At 62.3% G+C, this 22,872-nt stretch overlaps 2 protein-coding genes across 5 annotated transcripts; both read left to right on the plus strand.

Moving 5' to 3' along the window:
* Positions 1 to 4,588: 4,588 nt before the first annotated feature.
* SPMAP2 (sperm microtubule associated protein 2) lies at positions 4,589 to 9,775 on the plus strand. 2 transcript variants are annotated; one of them, XM_058657911.1, is made up of 8 exons: positions 4,589 to 4,909; positions 5,483 to 5,599; positions 5,796 to 5,867; positions 6,635 to 6,696; positions 7,164 to 7,233; positions 7,362 to 7,479; positions 7,642 to 7,801; positions 9,482 to 9,775. In XM_058657911.1, exons 1-8 carry the CDS (start codon positions 4,641 to 4,643, stop codon positions 9,718 to 9,720), a joined length of 1,107 nt encoding a protein of 368 aa, XP_058513894.1. In that variant the 5' UTR covers positions 4,589 to 4,640; the 3' UTR covers positions 9,721 to 9,775. The 2 variants fall into 2 exon arrangements, with proteins under 2 accessions (XP_058513894.1, XP_058513895.1); XM_058657912.1 differs by lacking the exon at positions 5,796 to 5,867.
* A 1,343-nt stretch (positions 9,776 to 11,118) lies between these two features.
* MIER2 (MIER family member 2) lies at positions 11,119 to 22,437 on the plus strand. Of its 3 annotated transcripts, none has more exons than XM_058658052.1 (14): positions 11,119 to 11,227; positions 14,397 to 14,487; positions 15,641 to 15,783; positions 16,820 to 16,945; positions 17,264 to 17,381; positions 17,734 to 17,825; positions 18,071 to 18,140; positions 18,541 to 18,692; positions 18,837 to 18,918; positions 19,006 to 19,100; positions 20,105 to 20,208; positions 20,353 to 20,447; positions 20,811 to 21,198; positions 21,617 to 22,437. In XM_058658052.1, the coding sequence occupies exons 1-14, from the start codon at positions 11,219 to 11,221 to the stop codon at positions 21,636 to 21,638; spliced, it is 1,587 nt and encodes a 528-aa protein (XP_058514035.1). In that variant the 5' UTR covers positions 11,119 to 11,218; the 3' UTR covers positions 21,639 to 22,437. The 3 variants fall into 3 exon arrangements, with proteins under 3 accessions (XP_058514035.1, XP_058514034.1, XP_058514036.1); XM_058658051.1 differs by having other exon boundaries at positions 11,124 to 11,227; positions 20,105 to 20,229; XM_058658053.1 differs by lacking the exon at positions 15,641 to 15,783 and having other exon boundaries at positions 11,211 to 11,227; positions 20,105 to 20,229.
* The last annotated feature ends 435 nt before the right edge of the window (positions 22,438 to 22,872 follow it).

The raw sequence follows: 22,872 nt of genomic DNA on the forward strand, positions 1-22,872 counted from the left end.
GGCTGGTGCTGCTTTCTGCTGGTTGTTGTCTGGGAGGCTATGCAAACTCCCCTGTCTTGTCTGGGACACAGAGAGCACGGAGACCCCCAGGGCCCCCGTTGGATCAGCCGCTGTGTAGCCTAGGGTGGCCAGGACCTGCCCCCTGCCTGTGCCCCCCAAGAAGGCCTCCATATACCCACCTCCTCACTCCAGCTCTTCCCTCTTGGGCATGCTGCTGGCCAAGGCTCCTCTCCTGGTGTCCCACCTGTAGGTGCCCTGGGCACAGGCATGCCTGCTACGCCAGGGTTCCCCGAGATGAGCCCATCCCGTCCTCTGCCTTGGGGTTGGTGACAGCCTGCAGTCCTGGGCCTAACCTGACCCGGCCTGTACCCCATACAGCTAGGCTCCCCTCTAGAACCTGCAGGAAAAATGGTGGTTTTCTCTCATCTCCTCCCGGCCATGCAGGCCGGAGTGTGCCGTGTTGGGGTCTGGCATGGCCCCCACCTCCTCTGCCTGCCGTCAGCCACCAGATGAGCTGTGCTAATGAGGCCTGCTTGGCTGGGAGGTGTTGCCAGGGCAACCAGGCGCCTTCTCGACTCTTCCCTGCCAGCGGCTGGTCCCTGAGCTGCCCGTGTGTGCGCACGTGTGAGCGTGTTGCACATGGCAGACGTGTAACAGCCTGTGGGTAGGGACACGTCAGTAGGAATGTGTGTGTGGGTACATTTGTGCACCCGTGGCTGAGCACTAATTACCAAGTGCCTGGGTGTGTGTGCTCCTGTCCTCTATGTGTGTGTGTGAGTGTGCACCTGTCCTGTGTGTGTGTGTGTGTGGTCTGTGTTCCTGTCCTGTGTGCCTGTGAGTTCATGTTTGTGTGTGTGCTCCTGTCCCGTGTGTGTGTGGTATGTGCTTCTGTTTGTCCCTGCTCATGCCAGCCCCTCTGGCCTCCACACCTGGGGTCCCAAGGGTCTCAGACTCCTCCACTGTCCTCCTCCCTCCTAACAGTGACTCACTTTGTCCCCAGCTGCCCCTGGGGATCCCTCCACAGGAAGACAGCTGCTGCCCATGTCCCCACGGCCAGGCTGCCGTCCTGACCGTTCCAACAGCTATGGTCATCAGAATCACCTGCTTGGTGTGGACCACAGAGTGGTAGCCCTTCCTCAGAGAAGATTCTGCCCTGTCTGGGGCCCATGGCCACACACGGCCAGCAAGACCCCTTTCCTGCTGTCAGCCTTGCTGGGGCACTTGTGGTCCACCTGGCAAGTGGAGGCGAGGCAGTACCAGGAGCCTGGCCTGTGCAGGCCGCCAGCTGGGGAAGCTGTAGGACGGGGACCCTGGTGGAGGATGGAGCCGGGAGGGGGATGGTTTTCAGGATGGGCTCCCAGCCAGCCCTGTCAGTGGCCATCCTGTCCACATTGTCCTGCCTTAACCTGTTCACCCAGGACCCCAGTCCGAGCAGGAGCACTGGGAGGGACTGTTGGGGCGGCCTAGCTCATCACAGTGAGAGGATGAGGGAGCAGGTGCCTGCCTGCTCTCCCCTGAGTCACGACCCCTACCTTGGGGGTTGCTGGCTCCTCCCCACCCCTGTTCCTCTAGGCTCCGTCCAGGCTTACCTCTGCCACCTGCTCAGGCCCACCCCTGGAGCGACGACCAGGCCTCTGCTGGGTTCTGAGAAGCCCCGGGGAAGGCCACTACACACAGCCGTCCCAGCCGCTGTCGCTGGGAGGCCCTGCTTTCACCTCAGCTGTATTAGCTGCGGTGGCCAGGGCGTGGTGGGGAAGCCCAGTGGTCTAGGTCCTTCACGCCCCCCTTCCCATCCCCCAGGCAGAGCAGCAGAGATGGCAGGGACCCTCTCTGAGCACCCGTGTGTTCCTGCCCGCCGCAGCCTCTGTCGGCCCATCAAATTGTGTGGCTCACATCCCTGGCACCCCATGCAGCGGGTAGGGGCTCCTAATCGCCTAGCTGAGCTGATCCGAAGCCAGGAGCCAGGAGTCTGTTCTGGGTCTCCCATGTGGTTGCAGGGTCCCAAGGCTTTGGGCCGTCCTCCACTGCTTTCCCAGGCCACAAGCAGGGAGCTGGGTGAAAATGGAGCATTTGGGATACACACTGGTACCCATATGGGATGCATGAAAGATTAGGATTTAGCCACTGAGCCATTGCGCTGGGCACTGTTGGGCTGTTTTACACTGAGCAGTGATGCCACTTCATCCCATGGCGGCTGGTCTGAGGTTCCATGGGGGTCTCTTCCCCGAGGCACTGCATCTGGTGACAACTGTGGCTGTCACTCCTGGGGCACTCGAGGCCACCCCGCCTTGGGTTGGGTCCAAACGTCCGCCCTTCAGGTTCCTGTGCCCAAGGAGGTCTCAGACCTCCAGCCCCTCAGCTTCCTGCCCTCACTCAGATCTCAGTTGGGGTGGATGGGCAGAGTGTATTGACTCACCGCCAGAACTCAGTCTTGGGTGAGAGTGGCACACTTCTGCTCTTGAGCGAGTTCCACGGAGGAGGAACTGGGATGCAATCCTCTGTGCACCCCCTTGGTTGCGGGAGCCCCAGCCCTCTCCCCTCCCCAGAGTGGCCATCTTTACTCTGTGCACCTGCTGACTGGAGAGGAACAAGATGTGGACTCAATGGGCAGGTCCAACTGTAGCCACAGCCCTCAATGGGTGGTGCCCGTTGTGGCCACACCCATTGGTGGGTGGTTCCAGTTGAGGCCACACTCTCAGTGGGTGGCTCCCCAATGGCCACACCCCTTGGTGGGTAGATCCAGTCGATGCTGGATGCTGTTAGATCTGCTGACCCACGACAGAGAAAATGTCAGCTAAGTACAAACGGGCCTTTATTATACAAAGAGAAGTCCGTTCCTGGGCCTTTCCTGTGCGGTGGAGCAATGAACAGGAGAGGAGAGGTTTTATACCCCCTCTGATGTGGGTGCTGGCATCAGCCCTGCTTGGGTCCTGATAGGACAAGGAATGTTGGCCTTTGTCCATCATCGGCCCATACGTGGCCTTAGCTGCCTTCAGGGCGTGCCAGATCTCTGGCTGAGGTCACCACGGTGTCCACCCACTTTCTGCAAGTGCGGTAAGCATCAGATGCCACACCCATCAGTGGGTGGTTCCTGCCGTGGCCAACACCCTCCTTGGGACTCCTGGTGTGGAGCAGTGACGTGCACCTCCCACCCATGGGTCTGGTCACATCTGGACATTGTTTGCATGCCTGCCTGAACAGGCCTTCTCTTGCTGTTTATCCAGCAGCGCGAGCAACCATGAGGCCACCAGGTATGCCTGACAGGTCCATGACTGCTGGCTATCAAGACAGCAAAAGCTGCTCTGTCATCTAGCCAGGAGACACGTGGGCCTGGGACCTGGACGTGAAACCAAGGAAGGCCAAGATGGCTCTCATATGGCCTCTGTCTTCCCATGTTTTTCTGGATTTCACGAGGGAATGTCCCAGTGGACTCCTCCCAGGGAAGCTGTGTCCAGGGCCTGGGGAGCCCACGGGAGGACTTGCGGGAAGCCATGGTGTGGAAAAGAACCCGCGTGGTGGTTCAGTCCGGCCCTGCTTCCTGATTGACAGATGAAAGGACAGACGGAACGGTATGTGCCAGGCCAGCCCGGCGGCTCCACTGCTGCTTCTGTCCACCCAACATGGAAGATTCCTTCCTGCGATCTGATGGGTTGTAGAAGGTGCTTGGGCCTTCCTGAGCCCTAACTGGTAGGGTGGTCAGATCAGACTAGGCAGGTTTGACGCCAGTCATGGTGGGGGTCCCAAGGCTTTGGGCCGTCCTCCACTGCTTTCCCAGGCCACAAGCAGGGAGCTGGATGGGAAGCGGAGCAGCTTAGAACCGTTGCCTATATGGAATATGGCATCGCAGAAGTTAGGTTAACCCACTGGTGCCTGACTGAGGTGATGTGGAAGCTGAATAAAGCCAAGATATGGGATGTGTTATTGCAAAGGGGATTGTGTTATGAATTACACACATGGGGCATGGCTCAGAGGTGATGGTGGGGCTTGGTACTTGGGAAGATGTACTCCAGTGCATGGTATGTGCTAAGGCCAAGGGAGACAGTATTCTGGTGTTAGAGTGTGGGTAAAATGTTATTGTTGGGCAGTGTGAGATTCCTTTGTACTGAAAAACTGCTACTTTGCTAGGCCAGGAGGTGCCTGGACTTTGGGAGGATTCCGCTTTAGCGATAAATCTGTTCTTTGCTGCCTTGCAATTTTGTGAAGGCAACGGCCTATATAAGCTTCTGTCTTGGGCTTGTTCGGGGTCCGACCGCCCGGTTTGGCTGGCCTGTGTGCCCCAAGTGCGGTCTGAGCCCAACATGCTGGCGCAATAAATTCTGTTTGCTGTTTGCATTACCAGTGAGACTCTTTGTCATTCTCTGGGAGTTGACTAGCTCGCACCCTGACGTCCAGGGGCTTTAGCCCGGACTCTAACACCTGGTGCCAGCCAAGGCCTGGCCTTCAGATTGTCTGCCCTCAGGCCAGCCGCTCATGGGCACAAGACAGCTGCCTGAGCTCCGGACATTGCCCCAGAGGGAAGAGCTGGATTGGAATGTGGGTGACAAAGGGAGGATGGGGCATTGTCCTGTCGCCCCGGTGACCACAGATCCATTTGGGTGTGGAGGGAGCGAGGACACAGGGTGTGGGGTGGTCGTTGGCCCATGGGGGACCGCAACTTCTCCGAGGCTGGGCGTGCCTCGGGAGGCGGTCAGGATGAGGAGGTCCTGGGCCTTCAGATCCCTGTTTACAACAGCCTACGCTTTAGGGACCCTGCTGAAGGGGAGCTGGGGCATGAGGACCCCGAGGCAGAGGTGCCACCTGAGGAGGAGGCTGCCGAGGTCCAGGACGAGGCCTCCGAGGTCCAGGAGGAGGTCCCCTCGGAGTCGGAGCGGGCTCTGGAGAGAGACGCAGGGGACATTCCGGAAATGAGGTGGGTGGCATGGGTAGCCCCCGGCACGTGCTTGGGAGTGGAGGGACCAGAGGGGCCTGGCAGTCCAGGTGGCACAGTTTGTGCCTGGAGACACCGCCGTCGCTCAGGAAGCCACATTCCCACTTCCAGGAGCCCAGGGGCCAGGGCTGTGGCAGGGGAGGAGCCAAGGAGTGGGCACTTGCTGGGGCCTGTTGGCGTTTTCGGGAGGGCATGGTGCCACAGACAGCTTGGTGAGCCGGGCTAGCCTTTCCTGGGCCGTTTCACTCAATAAATGGCTGCAGCAGCCAGGGCTTGGCCAGGAGCCAGGAGCTCCTCCTGGGTCCCCCCCTGCAGGTACATGCCCACCAGCAGGGAGCTGGGTTTGAATGTGATTGGTCACCACCAGTCCTGGGGCCCTTCACCCACACACATCTCTGTAGCACCAGGCTCTCCTCTTCCTCTCCCAGTGTGAGGAGCAGGACTCCCAAGCATCAGGGTGCCCTTCTAGTAGGCAGCGGGCAAGGGTGGCAGGCCTTCCCTGCAGCTCAGAAAGTGGGGGTGGCAATGCCTGCCTCAACACCTGTTCTCCCAAAGCCGGCTGTCCATCACCCAGCGCTTCCCCCGCTCGTCTGTGGCACGGGGCAGGCGACGCCGCTGCAGGCTCCTGGAGCTGGCACAACCCAAGACAAACTGGCAAGTGCTGAAGGACAGGTGAGAGGCAGCCGAGCAGGGATGGGGCGCCAGCTTCCTTCCTGGTCTCCTGGTGCCGCTGCTGGGCAGTACAAGGAGGGCAGGCGGCCGGGAACCTGCGGTAGGGTCTGGTGGGACCGGGAGGAGTTGGAGAAGTCGTGAATCACTCGGGGATCCAGCTCGAAGGGCAGTGGGGCTCGGACCTGTCTCGCCGCAGGAAGGGAGGCCGGTGTAGGGGCTATGCCTGGATCTCCCCATGCAAGCTGAACTTGCACTTCTGTCTCTACTGGTGAGTCTGCCGCCTTCCCAGTCTGACTGTATGGGAGGAAAGCATGAGGCCAGGCCCTCCCCAGGAATTCCTTCTTCTCTGCAGGCTTCCAGACAGGGGATCCCCCACCCAAAAGGCCCTGCCCACATGTTGGGGCCTGCTGTGGGACAAGGGGTCAGGACCCAGCCCCGTGGGGGCTCCCCACTCTGAATTTGCCCATGAGGGACCACATCACTGCCATGTACACAAGGCTTCTCATGCTACCCACAGCCAAATTTCCATGAAAGTTGCTGACACCATACACAAATATGAACCCTAACATCCAACTCCAATTAAATCTCTAATCTCTAACCCTGATCCTAACTACATTTCTAAGTTTCTATGCTCCTCTTTAGGGCCTGAGATGCAATACAGATCCTAAAACTGCCACCTTAAGCCTAACCCCACCATTCTAACCCTACTAGAACCATAACCCTAACTCTAAACCTATCACCCTAACCCTAATCCTAAACTTAAATCTACCACCCCAACCCCAGCCCTAACCTGTCATCTTCAGTCCTAACCTAGGGCTTTAGAAAAGACCCTAACTCCTGAGCCTTCACTCCCTATAATTCCAAATGCCTAACACCCAATCCTATTCCTAATCTTGAACTCTTTTCTTCCCCTGTGTCTCTCACTTTGCCAGTGTGGTCCTGTGTCCACTCCTTGCCCTGGACTGCTGTCCTCCTTGGCAATGGGGGGCAGTGGGCTGGGCCTGGCCCCTCCCTCATGCCGCTGCACTGTTGTAGGCCTTCCGTGTACTGGACCGAGCGCTTTCTCCAGGATACAACCCTCAGCATCACGGTACCTGGTAAGAGGCGCCTCACTGTCCAGGCCTGGGGGTGGGTGCTCTACTCCGTACCCCGGCCCTGCTGCACTCGCCACTGGCCTCCTGGCACTGGCGGGGCATAGGAGGGCAAGCTAGTCCCCTCCTCAAAGGGAACCCCTCTAACCCAGAGCCAGAGTTTCCTTGCTCTGTGTTTTGGACCCCTGCCTCGCCCAGTCTTCTAGAAGTCTCCCCCAGCCTCTGTTCCCTGAAGGCTGGGGGGAGGGAAGTGGCCAGGGTCCACAGCGGGGAGCCTCACTGGCCTCCCAGAAATAGGTTATAACTGGTCAGGGAACAGTGGCCTCTTGGGTCCTGCCCAGCTATGTCCACCCTGCTTCTGGCCAGGGCCGCAGGGTGTTGCGTGCCAGCAGCGGCTTCACAGGCAGGGACCGAGGGGAGTGTCCAGGCCACACAGCCCTGACCGGCTTTCCTGCACATGCCCTGTCCTCCAGATGTGTCTCATCGAGTGGATGAACTGGCCCGTCCCAAGAGGTTCTATTTGGAATACTATAACAACAACAGGTGGGAGCTTCTGCCCTCCACCCCCAGACCCCAGGGCTGAGCTGGACAGACCCCCTCCCACACACCCCCCAGGGCTGACCCCTTGTGTTTCTCCTTATCCTGGTCACCTGCACTGTCTGTGTCTTCAGGACCACTCCCGTCTGGCCAATTCCTCGCTCCACTTTGGAATGCCAGGCATCTAGGCGCCTGAAGGAGCTGGCCATTCCCAAGATCCGCAATAACATCTGGAGCATCAACATGTCCGAGGTAGGCACTGGTTCATGCTCCTTGCTTTCCCAGGCAGTCGGCAGGAGCTTCAGGGCACACCCACTGGCCACGAGGGATGCAGTCGGGCTTCACCTGCACCCCACTGCAGCGACTCCTGATTTCAGGGTCTCCTCCCCATGGGGAGGGTGTTCTCATCCCTAGGTGTCCCAGGTGTCCCGGGCAGCACAGATGGCCATTCCCAGTTCACGGATCCTGCGGCTGGCCAAGCCCAGGGCCCCGGCCGTCCTGCTCAGAGAGTGGGATCCCATGCCGAAACCCAAGCCGCGGGTGTTAGACTACGGCCGCCTCCTCAGCCTGGCCAGTAAGTGGTCCCTGCTGTTCTGCAGTTTGCCCTGCTGCAGACATGGAGACGAGGGGCAGAGTCCCATCCGCTGGATCTGCCATCTCTGTCACCCCCCCTGGGCTGCTCCAGTGCCTGGAAGGAACCCACCTGTCCCCTGAGCCCTGTGGGAAACAGTCACCCACCACTAGGTGCAGTGGGGTGCTGGAGCAGCTGAGGGGGTCACAGGCTCATATCTCTGGGAATGGATGCCATGGGGACTCTATAAAACACAGAAACACGTGAGGAGAAAGAGAAGAAAACCTTGGAATCCTGCACATGTGTGGCCGCGTGGGCACAGCGACATACTGCAGGCTCTGCATGCGTGCATGAGCCCAGAGACACCCAGCGGGCTCTGCACATACGCATGCGGGCTCAGCGACACCCACCAGGCTCTGCACATTTGAGGGCTCAAGGACACCCAGCGGGCTCTGCACACACGTGGCTCAGCGACACCCACCAGACTCTGCATGCGTGCGTGGGCCCAGAGACACCCAGTGGGCTCTGCACATACGCATGCGGGCTCAGCGACACCCACCAGGCTCTGAACACTTGAGGGCTTAGGGACACCCAGCGGGCTCTGCACACACGCATGTGGGCTCAGCGACACCCACCAGGCTCTGCCCCAAATGCATGTGTGGGAATACACACAGCAGCTCTGCATGTGCCACCCATGTGTGCGCCAGCTCACTCCTGTGTCCACCCTGTTCTTGCCCCATTCCCCGGTCTCCTCCCAGCTTCTCCCCCTCCCTCACCCAGAAGCATGGATCACCCCCCCAGCCCTCTCTCCTGTAACACCCCCATCTCCCACTAGGCAGCGGGAACATTCCCTCTGGATCCCATGCCCCCTCCTCTCTCTTGGCTGACCGGCCCTCCTCTGCTCACACTCCTTCTGTTGGGCTAGCACCTCCCAGTCCCCCAGGGCACCCAGAGTTCCCCGGCCCTCTGTGCGTAACGCATCCAGGGGGTCAAAGAGTCTGGAGGTTCTTTTCTATTTCCTGCTCCCCGCCTTTGGCTGGCTGATTTGGGTCACCCTTTGCCGGACACGTTGGAAATGATCCCTCCCTGTCTTGCTTTGTCCTGGACGGGGCTTCCGCTTATGTGTTCACCAAATGACCCATCCCCCCAGGGTCCGTACACCCTTGAGACCACTGCACATGTGTGTGTGCGCAGCTCCTGCATCATCGTGTGTATGGTGTGTGCCTTGCCCTGCCCTGCCCTGGCGGTTCAGCTCCATTGTGACCGTTGCTAACTCTGGGGGCTCTGTCCAGCAGGCAGGAGGGGCCCTGCAGACACTCAAGAATGTTGCGCGACCTTTATATGGTCATTCTAGAACATTCCCATCACTCCAAAGAGCGCAGGCACCCTGGGCTCCGGGTGCCCATCCTGCCTCGTGGAGTCCCTGCCCCGGCTATTTTCCGTCTGTGTGACCTCATGTGGCTGGTCCCGCCTGAGCATGGCACCTGGGTGCCTGTGAACTCCCCGTGGAACTCCTGCCCTGGCCATTTCCCGTCCATATGACCTCATGTGGCTGTGTCCCCGTGAGTGTGAAGTGCTAGATCCCCCATGGCACATGTGTGTTCGAGCCCATGTGTGTCCCCCCTCTGCTGATGGACAAAGAAGGTGCAGCCCTGGCCCCAACCCTCTCTCCTGCCCTTGCAGTGCCCAAGGTCCAGTCGGACAAGTGCGTGCCAGACCGGGACCCTCGCTGGGAGGTGCTGGACGTCACCAAACGGGCAGTGGCCAGCCCCAGGGTCATCGCCCTGGCCCAGCCCCGAGTGCGCAGATGCCTGAATGAAGGCTACGATCCCTACCGCATCTCCCCAGCCTCACTGGTGGCTCAGGCATCTCCCCGCCTCCATGAGCTGGCCACCCCCAAAATCATCACCAAGAAGGTGTGACCGCCGGCCGACCCCCCACGGCCCCGTGCCCAGTAAACGCCCAAACACACCCTCACCCGTGTTTGTTATTGCTCAAGCTGCCGGCCAGAGCAGGGACGAGGGACCCGCACGTGCTGACATAATAACATTTATTTTTGCATCCAACCTGACGCTTGTATAGGCCTCTTGTTTCCTGCCCACATCCGCCCATCAGTCCTTGGTGGCGGCTTGGATCCACATGGCCTGCTTGCCCAACTCTCACTTGGAATGATGGCTGTAACAGCAACATCTAACACCTCTCCCCCGCCCCCGGCACAGCGGGGGTCAGCACAGCGGCCCAGGGACCCAGCTGTGTCATTCCCACTTGACAGAAGTGGAGGCCAAGGACTGGTTGGGGTGGCGAGAGGAATGGTCCCTGATATAGTCCCCTGGTAGTTCTGTTAGAGAAGTTGGGGGGGGGGAAGGAGACAAAGCGGGTGAGGGTGAGAGGAATGGAGTGGAAGGTGTGGGGGGGGGGAGAGAGGGAGGAAGAGGAAGAGGGAAGGGGTGGGGGAGAGGGAGAGAGAGGAGGAGAAAGAGGTGGAGGGGGGGAGACAGATCTTCCTCTGTTGGGTTACTACCCAGATAGCTGCCGCTAGAGCTCAACTTACCCAAACCCAGGAGCCACCATGCTGGTGCAGGGTCCAAAGGCCTTCACTGTTGGAAGCTGGGTGGGAAGCGCAGCAGCTGGGATTCCAGCACTGCAGGCGAGGGTCAGGGAAGCACTGACTTTGAATGGCTTGGGGAACATGGGTCACGAGGACCGGGCGTCCTGTGTTCCCTGTGCAGGAGTGGACTGGGGGACCGGGCATCCTGTGTCCGCCGGGCAGGAGTGGACTAGGGGACCGGGTGCCCTGTGTTCCCTGTGCAGGAGTGGACTGGGGGACCGGGCATCCTGTGTCTGCCGGGCAGGAGTGGACTAGGGGACCGGGTGCCCTGTGTTCCCTGTGCAGGAGTGGACTGGTGGGGACCGAGTGCGCTGTGTTGCCACACAGGAGTGGACTGTGGGACCGGGCGTCCTGTGTTACACAGAGGGATGGACTTGGGGGACGGGGCGTCCTGTGTTACCATGCAGGGGTGGACTTGGGGGACGGGGTGGACTGGGGGACGGGGCGTCCTGTGTTACACAGAGGGATGGACTTGGGGGACGGGGTGGAGTGGGGGACGGGGCGTCCTGTGTTACCATGCAGGGGTGGACTGGGGGGACTGGGGGGACGGGGTGGACTGGGGAAAACGGCGCCCCGCGTTCCCACACAGCCGGAACCCCGCGTTCCCAGCCCTGCTGGCCCCTCAGGACCCGGAGCTGTCCGGCGCCGGGACCCGCCCCCCGTGGAAGCCCGCTGCGGCCCAGCCGGTCCCGCCTCCCGCTCCCTGCGCCCGGCCCGCCTTGGTCCCGCCTCCCCGGCGCCGCAGCCAATGAGCACGCGGCGCCGCATCCGGGGATCCCGGCGCGGCTGCCGCCTCCCGCGCGCGCACGGCCATGGCGGAGGTGAGAGAGCGGGCCGGGGGAGGCAGCCCCCCGCCCCGCGCGCCCGCGTCCTCGCCGCCGGGGCTGGCTTCGGCGGAGCCCTGGGGGTGGAGAGTCCTGCCCCGGAGCTCTGAGGGCGGCCTGGGGCGCCTCACCCACGCGGGGCCCAAGGGGCGCGGGGCTCGGTCGGCGGCCGCCCCCGGCCCCCTCCCCCCCGGTGCCACATCGCCGGCTGCAGTGCGCAGGCGCGCTGGGAGGGGGTGCCGAGAGGGCGGGGCGCTCGGGGCTGGGGGTGCGCGGGGCTGGGGGTGCGCGGGGCTCGGGGCTGGGGGCGCTCGGGGCTGGGGGTGAACGGGGCTGGGGGTGCTCGGGGCTCGGGGCTGGGGCGCGCGGGGCTGGGGGTGCTCGGGGCTGGGGTTGCGCGGGGCTCGGGGCTGGGGGCGCGCGGGACTGGGGGGGCGCTCGGGGCTAGGGGTGCACGGGGCTGGGGGGGCGCTCGGGGCTAGGGGTGCGCGGGACTGGGGGTGCGCGGGGCTCGGGGCTTGGGATGCGCGGGGCTCTGGGCTGGGGGTGCGCGGGGCTCGGGACTGGGGGCTCGTGGCACGGGGCTCGGCGCGCGGGGCTGGGGGCGCTCGGGCCTGGGGGTGCGCAGGGCTCGGGGCTGGGGGCTCTGGGGGCTCGTGGCACGGGGCTGGGGTTGCGCGGGCCTGTGGTGCTCGGCGCTTGAGGCTGGGGGTGTGCGAGGATTGGGGCGTTTGGGGTTCTGGGCTGGGGGTGCGCGGTCCTGGGGGCGCTCGCGGTTGGGGGTGCCCGGGGCTCGGGGCTGGGGGTGCTCGGCGTCGGGGCGCTTAGGGCTGGGGGTGCGCGGGAATCGGGGCGCTCGGGACTCTGGGCTGGAGGTGCGCTGGGCTCAGGGTGCGTGGGGCTGGGGGCACTCAGGGCTTGGGCTGCTGGCGCGCAGGGTTCTGGATGGTTCTCTGCCAAGTTTGCGAGCGGCGGGCCCTCCGGAGATCCCTCAGGCTGGTGGGATCCGACAGGTCCAGACTCGAAGTTAATGAGACAAACTTGTAGCTGCATCCCTTCAACTGAGGGCCTTAGTGGCGTTGGCGCGGAGGAGGGACGGCATCCTGGGGCAGCAGTTGAGGCCTGAGTTCCCCTGAGCCCGCAGGGGCCAGGCCAGCCTGGGCACTGGTCACTCTCAACCCCCTGCAGGGCCGGGCTCACCTTACCACCCACTTCCTGCCTGTGCTGGGGCGGAACTTTGAGTGTTGGGGGGGTGGAGCCAAGGCTGTGTGGGCACAGATGTGTCGTCTGGTCCTGTCCCCAAGTGCTGGTCACAGTTATGCTGCCTGTCACTCCTAACTGACAGTTGAGGGGTTTTCTGAGGAGCCCCCGCCCAGCTATCCCTGGAGGCCACAGGTGGGCAGGCGCTGTGGGTGCTGAGCTGCCCGGAGCCCCAGTCTCTTCTGAGATGGCCGGTTGGCTGTGGTCATTCTGGGATTTTGGCACAGGGTCTGCACTGGCAGCTGAATGTTGCTGTTGGTGCACGCTGTGTCTCTTTAGCTAGTCCCGACCCGGGACAGCCAGCTCTGATGTGTCATTTTTTTTTACCCCTTGATGCTGGCTCCCCAGAACCCCCATCCCAGTGAATGAAAGGGTGCCCTCCTTACAGTGCCACATCACAGTGGAGAATGGGGTCTCCTTTCTGACATCCCCAGTCATAGGACAAGGTGCCCCCCGCTCCTCACCTCCCCATGTCACAGGACAGGGTGACCTTCCTCACCTCCTGTCACAGGTCGGGGTGCCCTTCCTCACCGGACGGGATGTGCCCCCTCACCTCGCATCACAGAATGGGGTGCCCCTCATGTCCCCTTGTCACAGGTTGGGGTGCCCCCTCTCAGCTCTCCGCGTCACATCATGGGTACTACCTACTCACATCACAGAATGGGGTACTCCTCCTGACATCCCTACGTTACTCATATCTCTATGTCATTATGGGGTGCCCCCTCATGTTGCCATGTCTCAGGATGGGGTACCCCCCATCCCACAGTTGGCAAACCCCGGGACAGCCACTGCTGGCTCTGCCTGCTGTTGGAGGGGCCAGTGGAGCCCTGACCTGCTGCTGTGGGTGTTTGAGGGGTGACCCCCAGATGGGATCTCTGTCTGTCTCTCTCAGAAATGATCAAAACAGAAGCGCAGGAGACATGAGGACGGCAGCTTTCCCACCAGTGTGGAGCCGCCCGTGTCTGCTGGCCAGCCCTTGCCAGGGCAGTGGGAGCTCTTGGTTGGCTGCTGGAGGGCCATGCTCTGCTCTTCTCTGCTCATTCTCCCCTCTCAGTGTGGACGTGTCCCTTGGGTCCTCCTGGACTGGCAGTGCCGTGTGGGTAGGACTGGAGAGATGTCTCCCTCCATGGGCTGTAGGAGGTGGTCGGAGAAGAGCGAGGTGGTGGGCAGCCCTGGAGGCCCCGGGGGTGGGTGTAGATGGCGTCTCAGCGTGGTTGGCAGTAGATCTGTGGGGAGCCAGTGTTACCACTGTTGCCTGCGGTGGCTGGAGTGGTTACTCCCTGCCCACTGCTGAAAATCAGGGCCTTTGGTGGCGGTTATTACTGGTGGACGGGGCTGGGATGGCCCAGATGGTGTCTGCACGGTTCCTGTCCACGGTGTGAGGGGTCGGGACGTGTGGTGGTGGCCATGGGTGCCCGTGACTGTCCACAGTCCTGGTTCTTATAGAGAAGCTCACAGACAAGCCACACGTACAATACACACATTTCGATGGTGCAACCGATGATTTTTGGCGTTTTTGCAGTCACGCCATTGTCCCCGTAATTCTGGAACATTCTGTCATTTCAGAAATAACCCTCATCCCCTGAGCAGTCACCTTTCTCCCCGTCCCTTTCCTGTCCCGTGGGCTTAGCTGTTCTGGATGTTTCCTGCCCCAGGAGCCGTGCTCTGATGACCCCTCGTGGCCTCTCTCTGAGTCTGGGGTCCCCGGGGTCCCTCATGCTGTATTGAGTGTCAGGACCACTGGATTGCTCATTGACAGTTTTCAGGAAGTTTCTCCTGAGGTGTGAGTGGCTGTGGTGTGTGCCTGTCCCATCCGGGCGTCTCCTCCGCGGACCTCAGAGTGCAAGGTGCCCGGGGGAGCTGAGCTCTGGGTTGATGGCGCTAACCTGCCTGTCTTCCTCCACAGGCCTCCTCGCTGCGGAGGCTCAGCCCCGGCGTGGCCTCTCGCCTCTCCCCCGGCCTGTGCCCCAAGGAGCCCGGCTCGCAGGCAGCAGCAGGTACCTTCAGGCCGCCCACTCTCCCTCCTGCTCAGTCTGCTGGAGCCTCTGGGCCTGGTCGATCTGTGGGCAGGGCCTGGCTCCCGATGAGGGTGTGGGGTTCAGTGCGCATGTCCTGGGAGCCCAGCACAGGGCCAGAGTTGCTCTCTGGGCAGGTGCTGCCTGCACTGTGGGGCGTGCCTGCCCTGAGACAGGTTCCAGTCTGGGTGCCGGGGTGGGGGGCAGCTTGCTGGGGAAAAGCTGTTGTGTGGCCTGGCAGGGGGCACGCCTGGGTGCTCTTCAGGTTTATTTTACTTTTATATGAAGGGCACACTTAACAGAGAGAACTCCCATCTGCTGGCTTAGTCCCCAGATGGTTGCAATGGCTGGAGCTGAGTCGATCAGAAGCCCGTTCCATCTGGGTCTCCCACGTGGTCATGGGGATGCAAGGCTTTGGGCCAACCTCCACTGCTTTCCCAGGCCACGAGCAGGGAGCTGGAAGGGAAGTGGAGCTGCTGGGATATGAACTGATGCCCATATGGGATGCTGGTGCCACGTGCTGAGGATTAGCCTACTGTGCGGTGGTGCCGGCCCCAGCCTCACCCTGCAAGTTGGTGTTTAACACTTGACATGAAGATACTTAGGGACTGACAGTCAACATAGTTGTTTCTTGGGGAAGACCGTAGGTCTGGGGACAGTCACTGACCAGGGGCCAAAGTGGCATGGCCTCAGAGCAGCGGTGCTGGGGTGTGCAGAGAGCCAGGGACCTGGTCCTGTGGAGGCTCCTGTGTTACTCTGTCAACACCTGTCCTCACGGTGACCCGCCTCATGCCGACCCCGCTCACGCTCGCCCTCCTCACGGTGACTCCCAGGCATGGTATAACTAACCACGTGGCATGCTGCGTTCGTTGTCTGAAGCCCTTTGTACATCTCTGTCTCCTTGAGTTCTCTTGCCCTCTGCCCCTTCTAGTCCACCTGCTGCTTCTCAACCCTTGAAGCTTTCTGTGTGTTCAGGCCCTCAGACTGCAGCCCTGCGACTCTAGTGTGGTGGGTGGCACAGCGGCTCTGCTCCCTGGCCGGTGGTGGTGTGTGTTCAGGCACTGCCTGCTGACTCCAGCTGTCCCGGGCCCCGGCTGGGTGGCGGCGGACTCAGGGGGTTGACTGTCCTTCACAGTGCTGTCCATGGGCTCTGCTGACCCTCAGTTCAGCCTCACGGAGATCTTGTCCCAGAACTACAGCGTCCGCCAGGGCTGTGCCGAGGCCTCCCGCTGCATGGACGAGCCTGCAGAGGAGGTGGACAAGGACGTGGTATCCCAGGTAGTGTGTGCTGGGCCCCGGGGGGAGCAGGGGCGGGGCTGCTGTCCCAGGACTCAGATCCGCTGCACAGCACGACAGTGCCAGGGTCACAGGGCAGTGCCAGGGTCACAGGGCAGTGCCAGGGTCACAGGGCAGCAGGGCAGTGCTCGGTTGGGACTGGACTTTATCCTGTCTGCTGGGGATCCTGACGAATTCCCTCTCACAGCTTCTCTGATGGTTTTAAAAAGTATTGAGAATTAAATAATAATAATAGTGATAATAATAATAATTATAGACTTGGCATCCACCGTTAAGTGCCAGCATCCCACATGAGTGCTTGTTCATGTCCTGGCTGTTCCGCTTTCCGTCCAGCTCTCTACTTACGGTCTGGGACCCCAAGTCCTTGGGACCCTGCACATGTGTGGGAGACCCAGAGGCAGCTCCTGGCTCCTGGCTTCAGACTGGCAGCCGTTGGGGCCATTTGGGGAGTTAGCCAGCGAATGAAAGTCCTGTTTCTCTCTGCAAATCTGCCTTTGCAATAAAAAGAAATAAATCAAATACATGTATCTAAAAGGTAGATTAAGAGGCCTGCGGCTGGGCCAGGTCTAAGCCAAGTCTGGGCCTGCTCAGTCTGGGCCTCTCCGGTGGGTGCAGGGGCCCGAGGGCTCAGGCCACTGCTGCTCCAGCTGGATGGGAGGAGGAGCAGCCGGGATTTGAACCAGTGCCCACATGGGCTCCCGGCACCTCAGGTGGAGGGTTAGCCCGCGGCACCTGAGGCGCTGGCCCAGCTTCCCTGTCCTGTGGTGAGGTTTTTCCCGTCAGCAGTACATGCAATCCGAGTGCCTTTTCCCGTGTGTCCTTCCGGTTTGGGTTTATTGATGTTCGAGTGGCGGCAGGGGACCTGTCCCCCGCCCAGCCTGCGCAGGGAGCCGCCGTGGACATACAGTGCGCTTGCAGAGGCCAGGGCTGGGGCGCCAGCTGCCCAGGAGGCTGGTTAGAAGGAAGGGGACCCCCAGAGCAGCCCCTCCCAACAGAGCCTTCCCTGTCCCCTATCCAGGGCGGTGACATGCCGCTGGATGAGCTGCTCGCCCTCTACGGCTATGAGGCCTCCGACCCCGCCTCAGAGCAGGAGAGCGAGGGCGCTGAGGCGGCCCCCCACCTCCTGGACATGACCCTGGACAAGGTGAGCGCAGGGTGGGGGCACTTGGGGTTAGTGTGGCCAAGGGAGCCCTGGAGCACAGCCGCCGTGGGGGCTGCGAGGGGGGCTCCGGAGCATGAGGTGGGGCTGTTTCACGTCCTGATGAGAGGATGGGAGTGTGGGGTGGAGCCGTGGGCATGCACGCGTCCCTCCTGAGCCCCGTGTGCCCGGGCCGGGGGAGCCTCCCTGCACCCCAGTCTTGGCCTGTACCGTGGCCTAAGGCTGCCGCTGCACTGTTTTTGTTGTGCTGTTCTGAGGCCGTCATAACAAACCGCCAAATGTTCTCTACTTTCTTGTCAAAAGGAACAAATAGCGAAGGATTTGCTTTCAGGGGAAGAAGAGGAGGAGACGCACTCCTCTGCCGACGACCTCACCCCGTCTGTGACCTCCCACGCGGCCTCCGCACTCTTCCCTCACCAGAGTGCGTGTAGGTGCCCCCGCCCTGCTCCCTGCCTCGGCCCTGGGCCGTGCTCCCGGGTGGCTGCACTGGGGGGGTATCGTGTTCCCGCTGTGGATCGGGGGGGACCCCGGGCTGGAACCCCAAGTGGCTGCACCGGGCCGCGTGTTGGGTTCCTGCTGCCACCCTCACCCTGGCCATGGCCCCTGTGCACAGAGGCCGCTGCTGGGTCCTGTGCCCGTCCGTGCTCCGTTGCCTGTTCACGCTGTGGGGGTCAGTAGATGAAAAACAGAAAGTTACAGGCTGCGGGCAGCGGATGCCAGGAGCTGCTGCTGCCCGGTGCCACCCGTGGGCCTCACGCGGTCTCTTCCCAAAGCCCGTTTCCTGGCCGCTGCTGACGACAGGGAGCCTGCCTCGTCTGCCTCTTCAGACTCCGATGATGCCCTCCCTGCCAACAAGTGTAAGAAGGTGCGTGGCCGTGCTCACCTGCTTGGTGTCGGACCCTCTGAGTGGGCTGAGCTGTGTGGCTGCTGCCAGGCCCAGCTTTCCTCCTCTGCCCGAGCCTGGCCTGACCTGCCTGACGCCCTGTCTCCCTCAGCCCTGGGCTGGGCTGCCCGCCTGCCTGTCTGTGGGGTTTGAGGAGCCGGCTTTGCGTCTGGCTGGCCGTGTTCTCAGTGCCCTGACCAGGCCGTCTGCTCTGCTCTGCTCTGCAGGAGATCATGGTGGGACCACAGTTCCAAGCCGACCTCAGCAGCCTGCACTTGACCCGGCACAGTGATAAGAGTACGTGGGAGCCTGTGTGGGGCTACACGGGACAGACTGCTGGGCCTTCGACTCTCAGGAGATTTCCTGGGGCCTGCCCTGGTGGCCTGCTGGGCCAAGGTGCCAGGAGGGAGGAGACGGCCACTTTGCTGTCTGGGGCGATGGGTGCCTGTTCCTGCTCTGTCCCTCGGCCCCCAGCACCAGGTGCAGTCCAGGTGTGGGTTGTCCCCTGGAAGGGTGTCCCGTCTCTTCGCCAGCTTCCTCCGCCAACTTTGCTTGCTTCCGCTTTGTTGTCCCCCGACCGTCAGCCTGAACTGACCTGGGGCAGCTCGGGAACAGGAAGCTGTCCAGCTGAGAAGGGCAGGTCAGCTGGCAGTGGGAGGCAGTGCCTGCCCTCACCCTGGCCTCCCACTGTGCACAGTCTACGAGAATGAGGACCAGCTGCTCTGGGACCCTGGAGTCCTGCCGGAGACAGAGGTGGAGGAGTTCCTGTACCGGGCAGTGAAGCGGAGGTGGCAGGAGGTGGCCGGGCCTCAGCTCCCTGCCGGGGAGCCAGTGAGGGATAGCGAACAGGTAGGAGTGATGGTGGTGTGGACGCAGGCCCCTGACGTGACTCCCAGGATGGCGGTGTGGGTGCTCCTGACAGCCCTCCCTGAGGCCCTGTAGACGCCCCTGTTGGCCCCTTGGGTCAGCAGGCCCAGAGTGTGTGCCCCCCAGGCGCTGTACGAGCTGGTGAAATGCAGCTTCAACGTGGAGGAGGCTCTGCGGAGGTTGCGCTTCAACGTGAAGGTGATCCGAGGTGAGCTGTCCCAGCCTCCCTTGCCTCCCCAGCTCTGCCCTGGGCCTCCCTCTGCCCAGCTGACGGTGTCCTGGGCCCTGCCTGCAGAGGGGCTGTGTGCCTGGAGCGAGGAGGAGTGCAGAAACTTCGAGCATGGCTTCCGTGTCCACGGGAAGAACTTCCACCTGATCCAGGCCAACAAGGTGAGGACGTCCTACCCTGGCCCTGGGGACCCTGTGCCAACCACTGCCTGGGGGCCCAGGGCCTCCTGGCCACTGCGTGGTGGCCTTCTCACTGATTTCCTGTCCACTGGTTGCTGCGGCTCCCACAAGAACAAAGCTGTGTTTGGGGGTGAACTCTGCTGTTGCTGCCCCTGTCCTGAATGGTCCCAGGTCATCTTCTCTGGCCCTGTGTGCAGTGACCCCGCCAGAGTCGTGGCCCTCGGCCAGCCACCATGCACTGGGCCCAGTGCTCACAGGGCTGCGCCCGTGCTCCGTGGCCATGCTGTCACCCAAGGAAGGCGGGAGTGCCAGGTGGGCTCGGTCCCTGTGCCCATGGAGCCCTACGCTGCCACACAGCAGCTCCAGGGTCCCAAGGCACATGGGCCTTCGTGTCTAGAAGAGATGATGGTTCCTGCCAGGACCATCTTGGGACTAGTGGAGGCTGAGGTGGCACAGCCATGCCCTAGGCCACGTGCCATGTGCTCGTGTGTCCAGGTCCATGTCAGGCTCACATGGGACACACGCTGGCCGCCGTGTGTGTTCAGGTCCACGTCAGGGTCACATGGGACACACGCTGGCTGCCGTGTGTGTCCAGGTCCATGTCAGGCTCACATGGGACACACGCTGGCCGCCGTGTGTGTTCAGGTCCATGTCAGGCTCACATGGCCACCTGAGTGTGTCAGAGTGCTGTGTGTGGTTTCGCATCTCTGCTAATTTGAGGTTTCCTCCAGTAGCGGCTTCTGAGGCCTCACAAACCCTTTCTGTGACCATCCGTGTCAGTGGGGAGAGCAGGCTTCTGTGAACCTGAAAGCAGGTGCCTGTCCTGGCCCGGTAGGAGGCAGGACACAAGGTGGATGCTTGATGGGCTGGGAAGACATCCCGTGCGTCGTAGCATTGCTGCTGAGGGCGTGGTGAGGCCTTCTGGGGTCTGGTGCTCAGGGACCCTCCTCCACCAGCCCGCTGAGCAGTGGGTGTCGTGACCCCAGGTGCGCACGCGGTCGGTGGGGGAGTGTGTGGAGTACTACTACCTGTGGAAGAAGTCGGAGCGCTACGACTACTTCACCCAGCAGACACGCCTGGGCCGGAGGAAGTACGTCCCGTCTGGAACCACGTGCGTGCAGCGCAGCCGGGGCCGCCCCAGGGCCGGGCGGGTGTGTGGGCAGTGCGGGCGTCCCTCCCAGCTGGGCAGCCACTGCCTGTTACCCCTGTCCTTCACACTGCCTTCTTTCTGTAGGGACCCAGACCAAGACTTGGACGGCAGTGAGCCCGAGGGCCCCGGGCGTCCCCGCCCTGAGCAGGACCCCCTTGGCAGTGCCAGTGTGCACACAGGTAAGGTGTGTGCCACCCTTGCAGGGTCACAACCTCGGTGCCCACCCTCCCAGGTGCCCTGCTGGGACATTGGTCACCACCAGAAGGAGCGGGCACCTCATGAGGAGTGTCTTCCAGCAACAGGACCTGGGGCACGGGGTGCTGTGCTGAGCAGCAGGGCCACGTGCCCTCCCCCTGGGGCCGCTTCATTCTGTCTTAGCTTCAGGGGCATGGGGAAGGGGCCCGCTGGGTTAGGGCAGGCTGGGCAACCTGTCTGTTTTTATGGAATGGGTGGAAATAGGGAGAGGGGGTGTGCGCCCTCAGCCAGGGCTGCTGGGGTCTCGGGTCCTTGGGGTTGCTGCTCATCTCTGGTGTCCCCTGCAGAGCTGGTGAGTGGGGACAGCACGGCCACTGGCCCCCCGTCCCCGGAGCCAGGGCCCTGCTCGTTGCCTCAACTGGAGGAACCCCCCGCTGTGCCCCTGTCCCGGAGGCCTCCAGCCCTGGGCGACCCAGCCTCGTACCCTGGAGCCGCAGCTGCCCCAGAGCCGGGTGCCAGCCCAAGACTGGCCGTGGACTTCACCCTGCCCGAGGAGCTGCCCCTGCGGGCCAGTCACGTCAATCTGAACGGAGGCCCTGAAGAGGCTGTGGCGCCCGCACAGGTGGCCCTGTCAGTCACTGAGTTTGGACTCATTGGCATTGGGGACGTCAACCCCTTCCTGGCTGGCCACCCAGCATGCCCGGCCCCTGGGCTGCACTCAGAGTCCCTGTCACAGTGAGTACCCCCCTGGGTCCCGTACCCCCGCTGACACACGCCACAGTGAAACCCCACCTCGGACCCTGTACACGAGTTGACACATCCCACAATGAGACCCCCACCTGGGTCCCCATACCCCAGCTGACACCCCACAATGAGACCCCCCCACGTGGGCCCTTTTCCCCAGCTGATACACCCCACAGTGAGGACCCATCCAGCCTAAGGAGGCCGTGCCCCGCCCCCAGGCACCGCTGCTTTAGTTTGTGCTGTTCTGACGGACTTTCACGGTTTCCTGTGGGGCTCCACCAGGCTGGCAGACGTCCCAGGGCCTGCTGCCTGGGTACCCACTGAGGCAGAAACAGAGTTTGTCTTGGGGGATGAGGAGGGGACCTTCAGCCATGTGGGTGGGCTGACTCCGTCTTCCTGGTCTTTGCAGCTGTAACGTGATGACCTGTTGATCGCTGGCTGCAGGTGGGAGCAGGGCCACGTGGACTCTGCCAGTCTTGCCATTGCCATCTTGGGCTACGGGCACTGCCTTCTCGGGGGTGAGGTGGTCAGGCAGCAGGCCCTCACCCCGCCTCCCCAGACTGGACCAGGGCCACACGGAGCCGGCAGTGCCCACCCACCATGGCATCCAGTGTGAGGCTGGGTGTGCGGCCTGTCCCCTGGGACACGGGCGGAGGCACCACTGCCCTCTCCAGCCAGCAGATGGCATCGGCCCGCACCAGCAGCCTGTGCCCGGCGCATCTCCCCACCCCAGCCCAGGGCCTGGTGGGCAGCTGCTACTCAGTGCCAAATGCTGCGGGCACGGAGCCATATACCTCGCTGCCCGCCCGCCGCCGTCTCCACTTCAGGAAAAGCTGCACTTTACGCCCCCTCTGCCTCCCCTCCTCCTCCCAGTTGTGAGGGGTCGGGGTCAGGGTCTGAGGATGCGGATGACCCTGCCCGTGCCCTGGCACCGAGGCAGGGCGCCTCGGCAGGTGCACCACCGAGGGCCCAACCAGCCCGCTCTGCCGACCTCATAGGTCTTCCTTGTGTCGGAAGCTTCCAGCCTCTGTCGTTTTGTTGATGTTTCTGTTTACGTTGGAGTGGGGTCCTCTGGGGCAGGCAGCCCTCCGACCCATGTCACCAGGAGTGGGGTTGTGCAGGGCTTCCTGCACCCCCTTCCCACCAAGGACTGCACTGTGAAGTGAGAACTGCCTTGACCCCCCCCCCCGTTGCTGTTTTATTATTTATTAAAGTTGATTTGATGCCCAAGGCTGCCTGTGGTGGGCTCGGTGTCTCTGGGGGCCCCTGCCCTGGTGGGGCCAGCACAGCTCCCGCAGGAGGTGACGACAGCAGGCCAGGGGAGGCAGCTCATGGTCCAGCAGAAGCTTGCTGCATCCAAGGCCAACGGGAGGGGCTAGGCCTGTGCTGTGCCTGCAGCGTGGGCACCATGGGGTGGGGATGCGGAGGTCAGGGCACCGCTGCTGGCAGGAGGCTGTGGTGTAGCCATCTGCAGCCCTGTGCAGAGGCCTGTGTGCTGAGGGGCTGCCAGCTGACCACGGTGGCTGCACTGACACGGGGATCTATAGCTCAAGTCACTGTGCAATTTTGCCTTGGAGTTCTTCCTTGCTGGCTTCCCTGCCCACTGCCAAGGACTGAGTGGCTCCTGTGAGTGCCTTCAAGGCAGCACGGCTGCTGGGAGCCCTG

The sequence above is a fragment of the Ochotona princeps genome, chromosome 33 (assembly GCF_030435755.1).
Source record: "Ochotona princeps isolate mOchPri1 chromosome 33, mOchPri1.hap1, whole genome shotgun sequence".
Lineage (NCBI taxonomy): Eukaryota > Metazoa > Chordata > Mammalia > Lagomorpha > Ochotonidae > Ochotona > Ochotona princeps.

Bases quoted from the DNA above. Each gene is read 5' to 3' on its own strand.
- SPMAP2 (XM_058657911.1), top strand. From the start codon at position 4,641: ATGGGGGACCGCAACTTCTCCGAGGCTGGGCGTGCCTCGGGAGGCGGT. The intron at 6,697-7,163 runs GTAAGAGGCGCC...CCTGTCCTCCAG, and splicing joins CCTCAGCATCACGGTACCTG to ATGTGTCTCATCGAGTGGAT. The intron at 7,802-9,481 runs GTAAGTGGTCCC...CTGCCCTTGCAG, and splicing joins CCGCCTCCTCAGCCTGGCCA to TGCCCAAGGTCCAGTCGGAC.
- MIER2 (XM_058658051.1), top strand. The intron at 18,693-18,836 runs GTAGGAGTGATG...TGTGCCCCCCAG, and splicing joins CAGTGAGGGATAGCGAACAG to GCGCTGTACGAGCTGGTGAA. The intron at 18,919-19,005 runs GTGAGCTGTCCC...CCCTGCCTGCAG, and splicing joins CAACGTGAAGGTGATCCGAG to AGGGGCTGTGTGCCTGGAGC.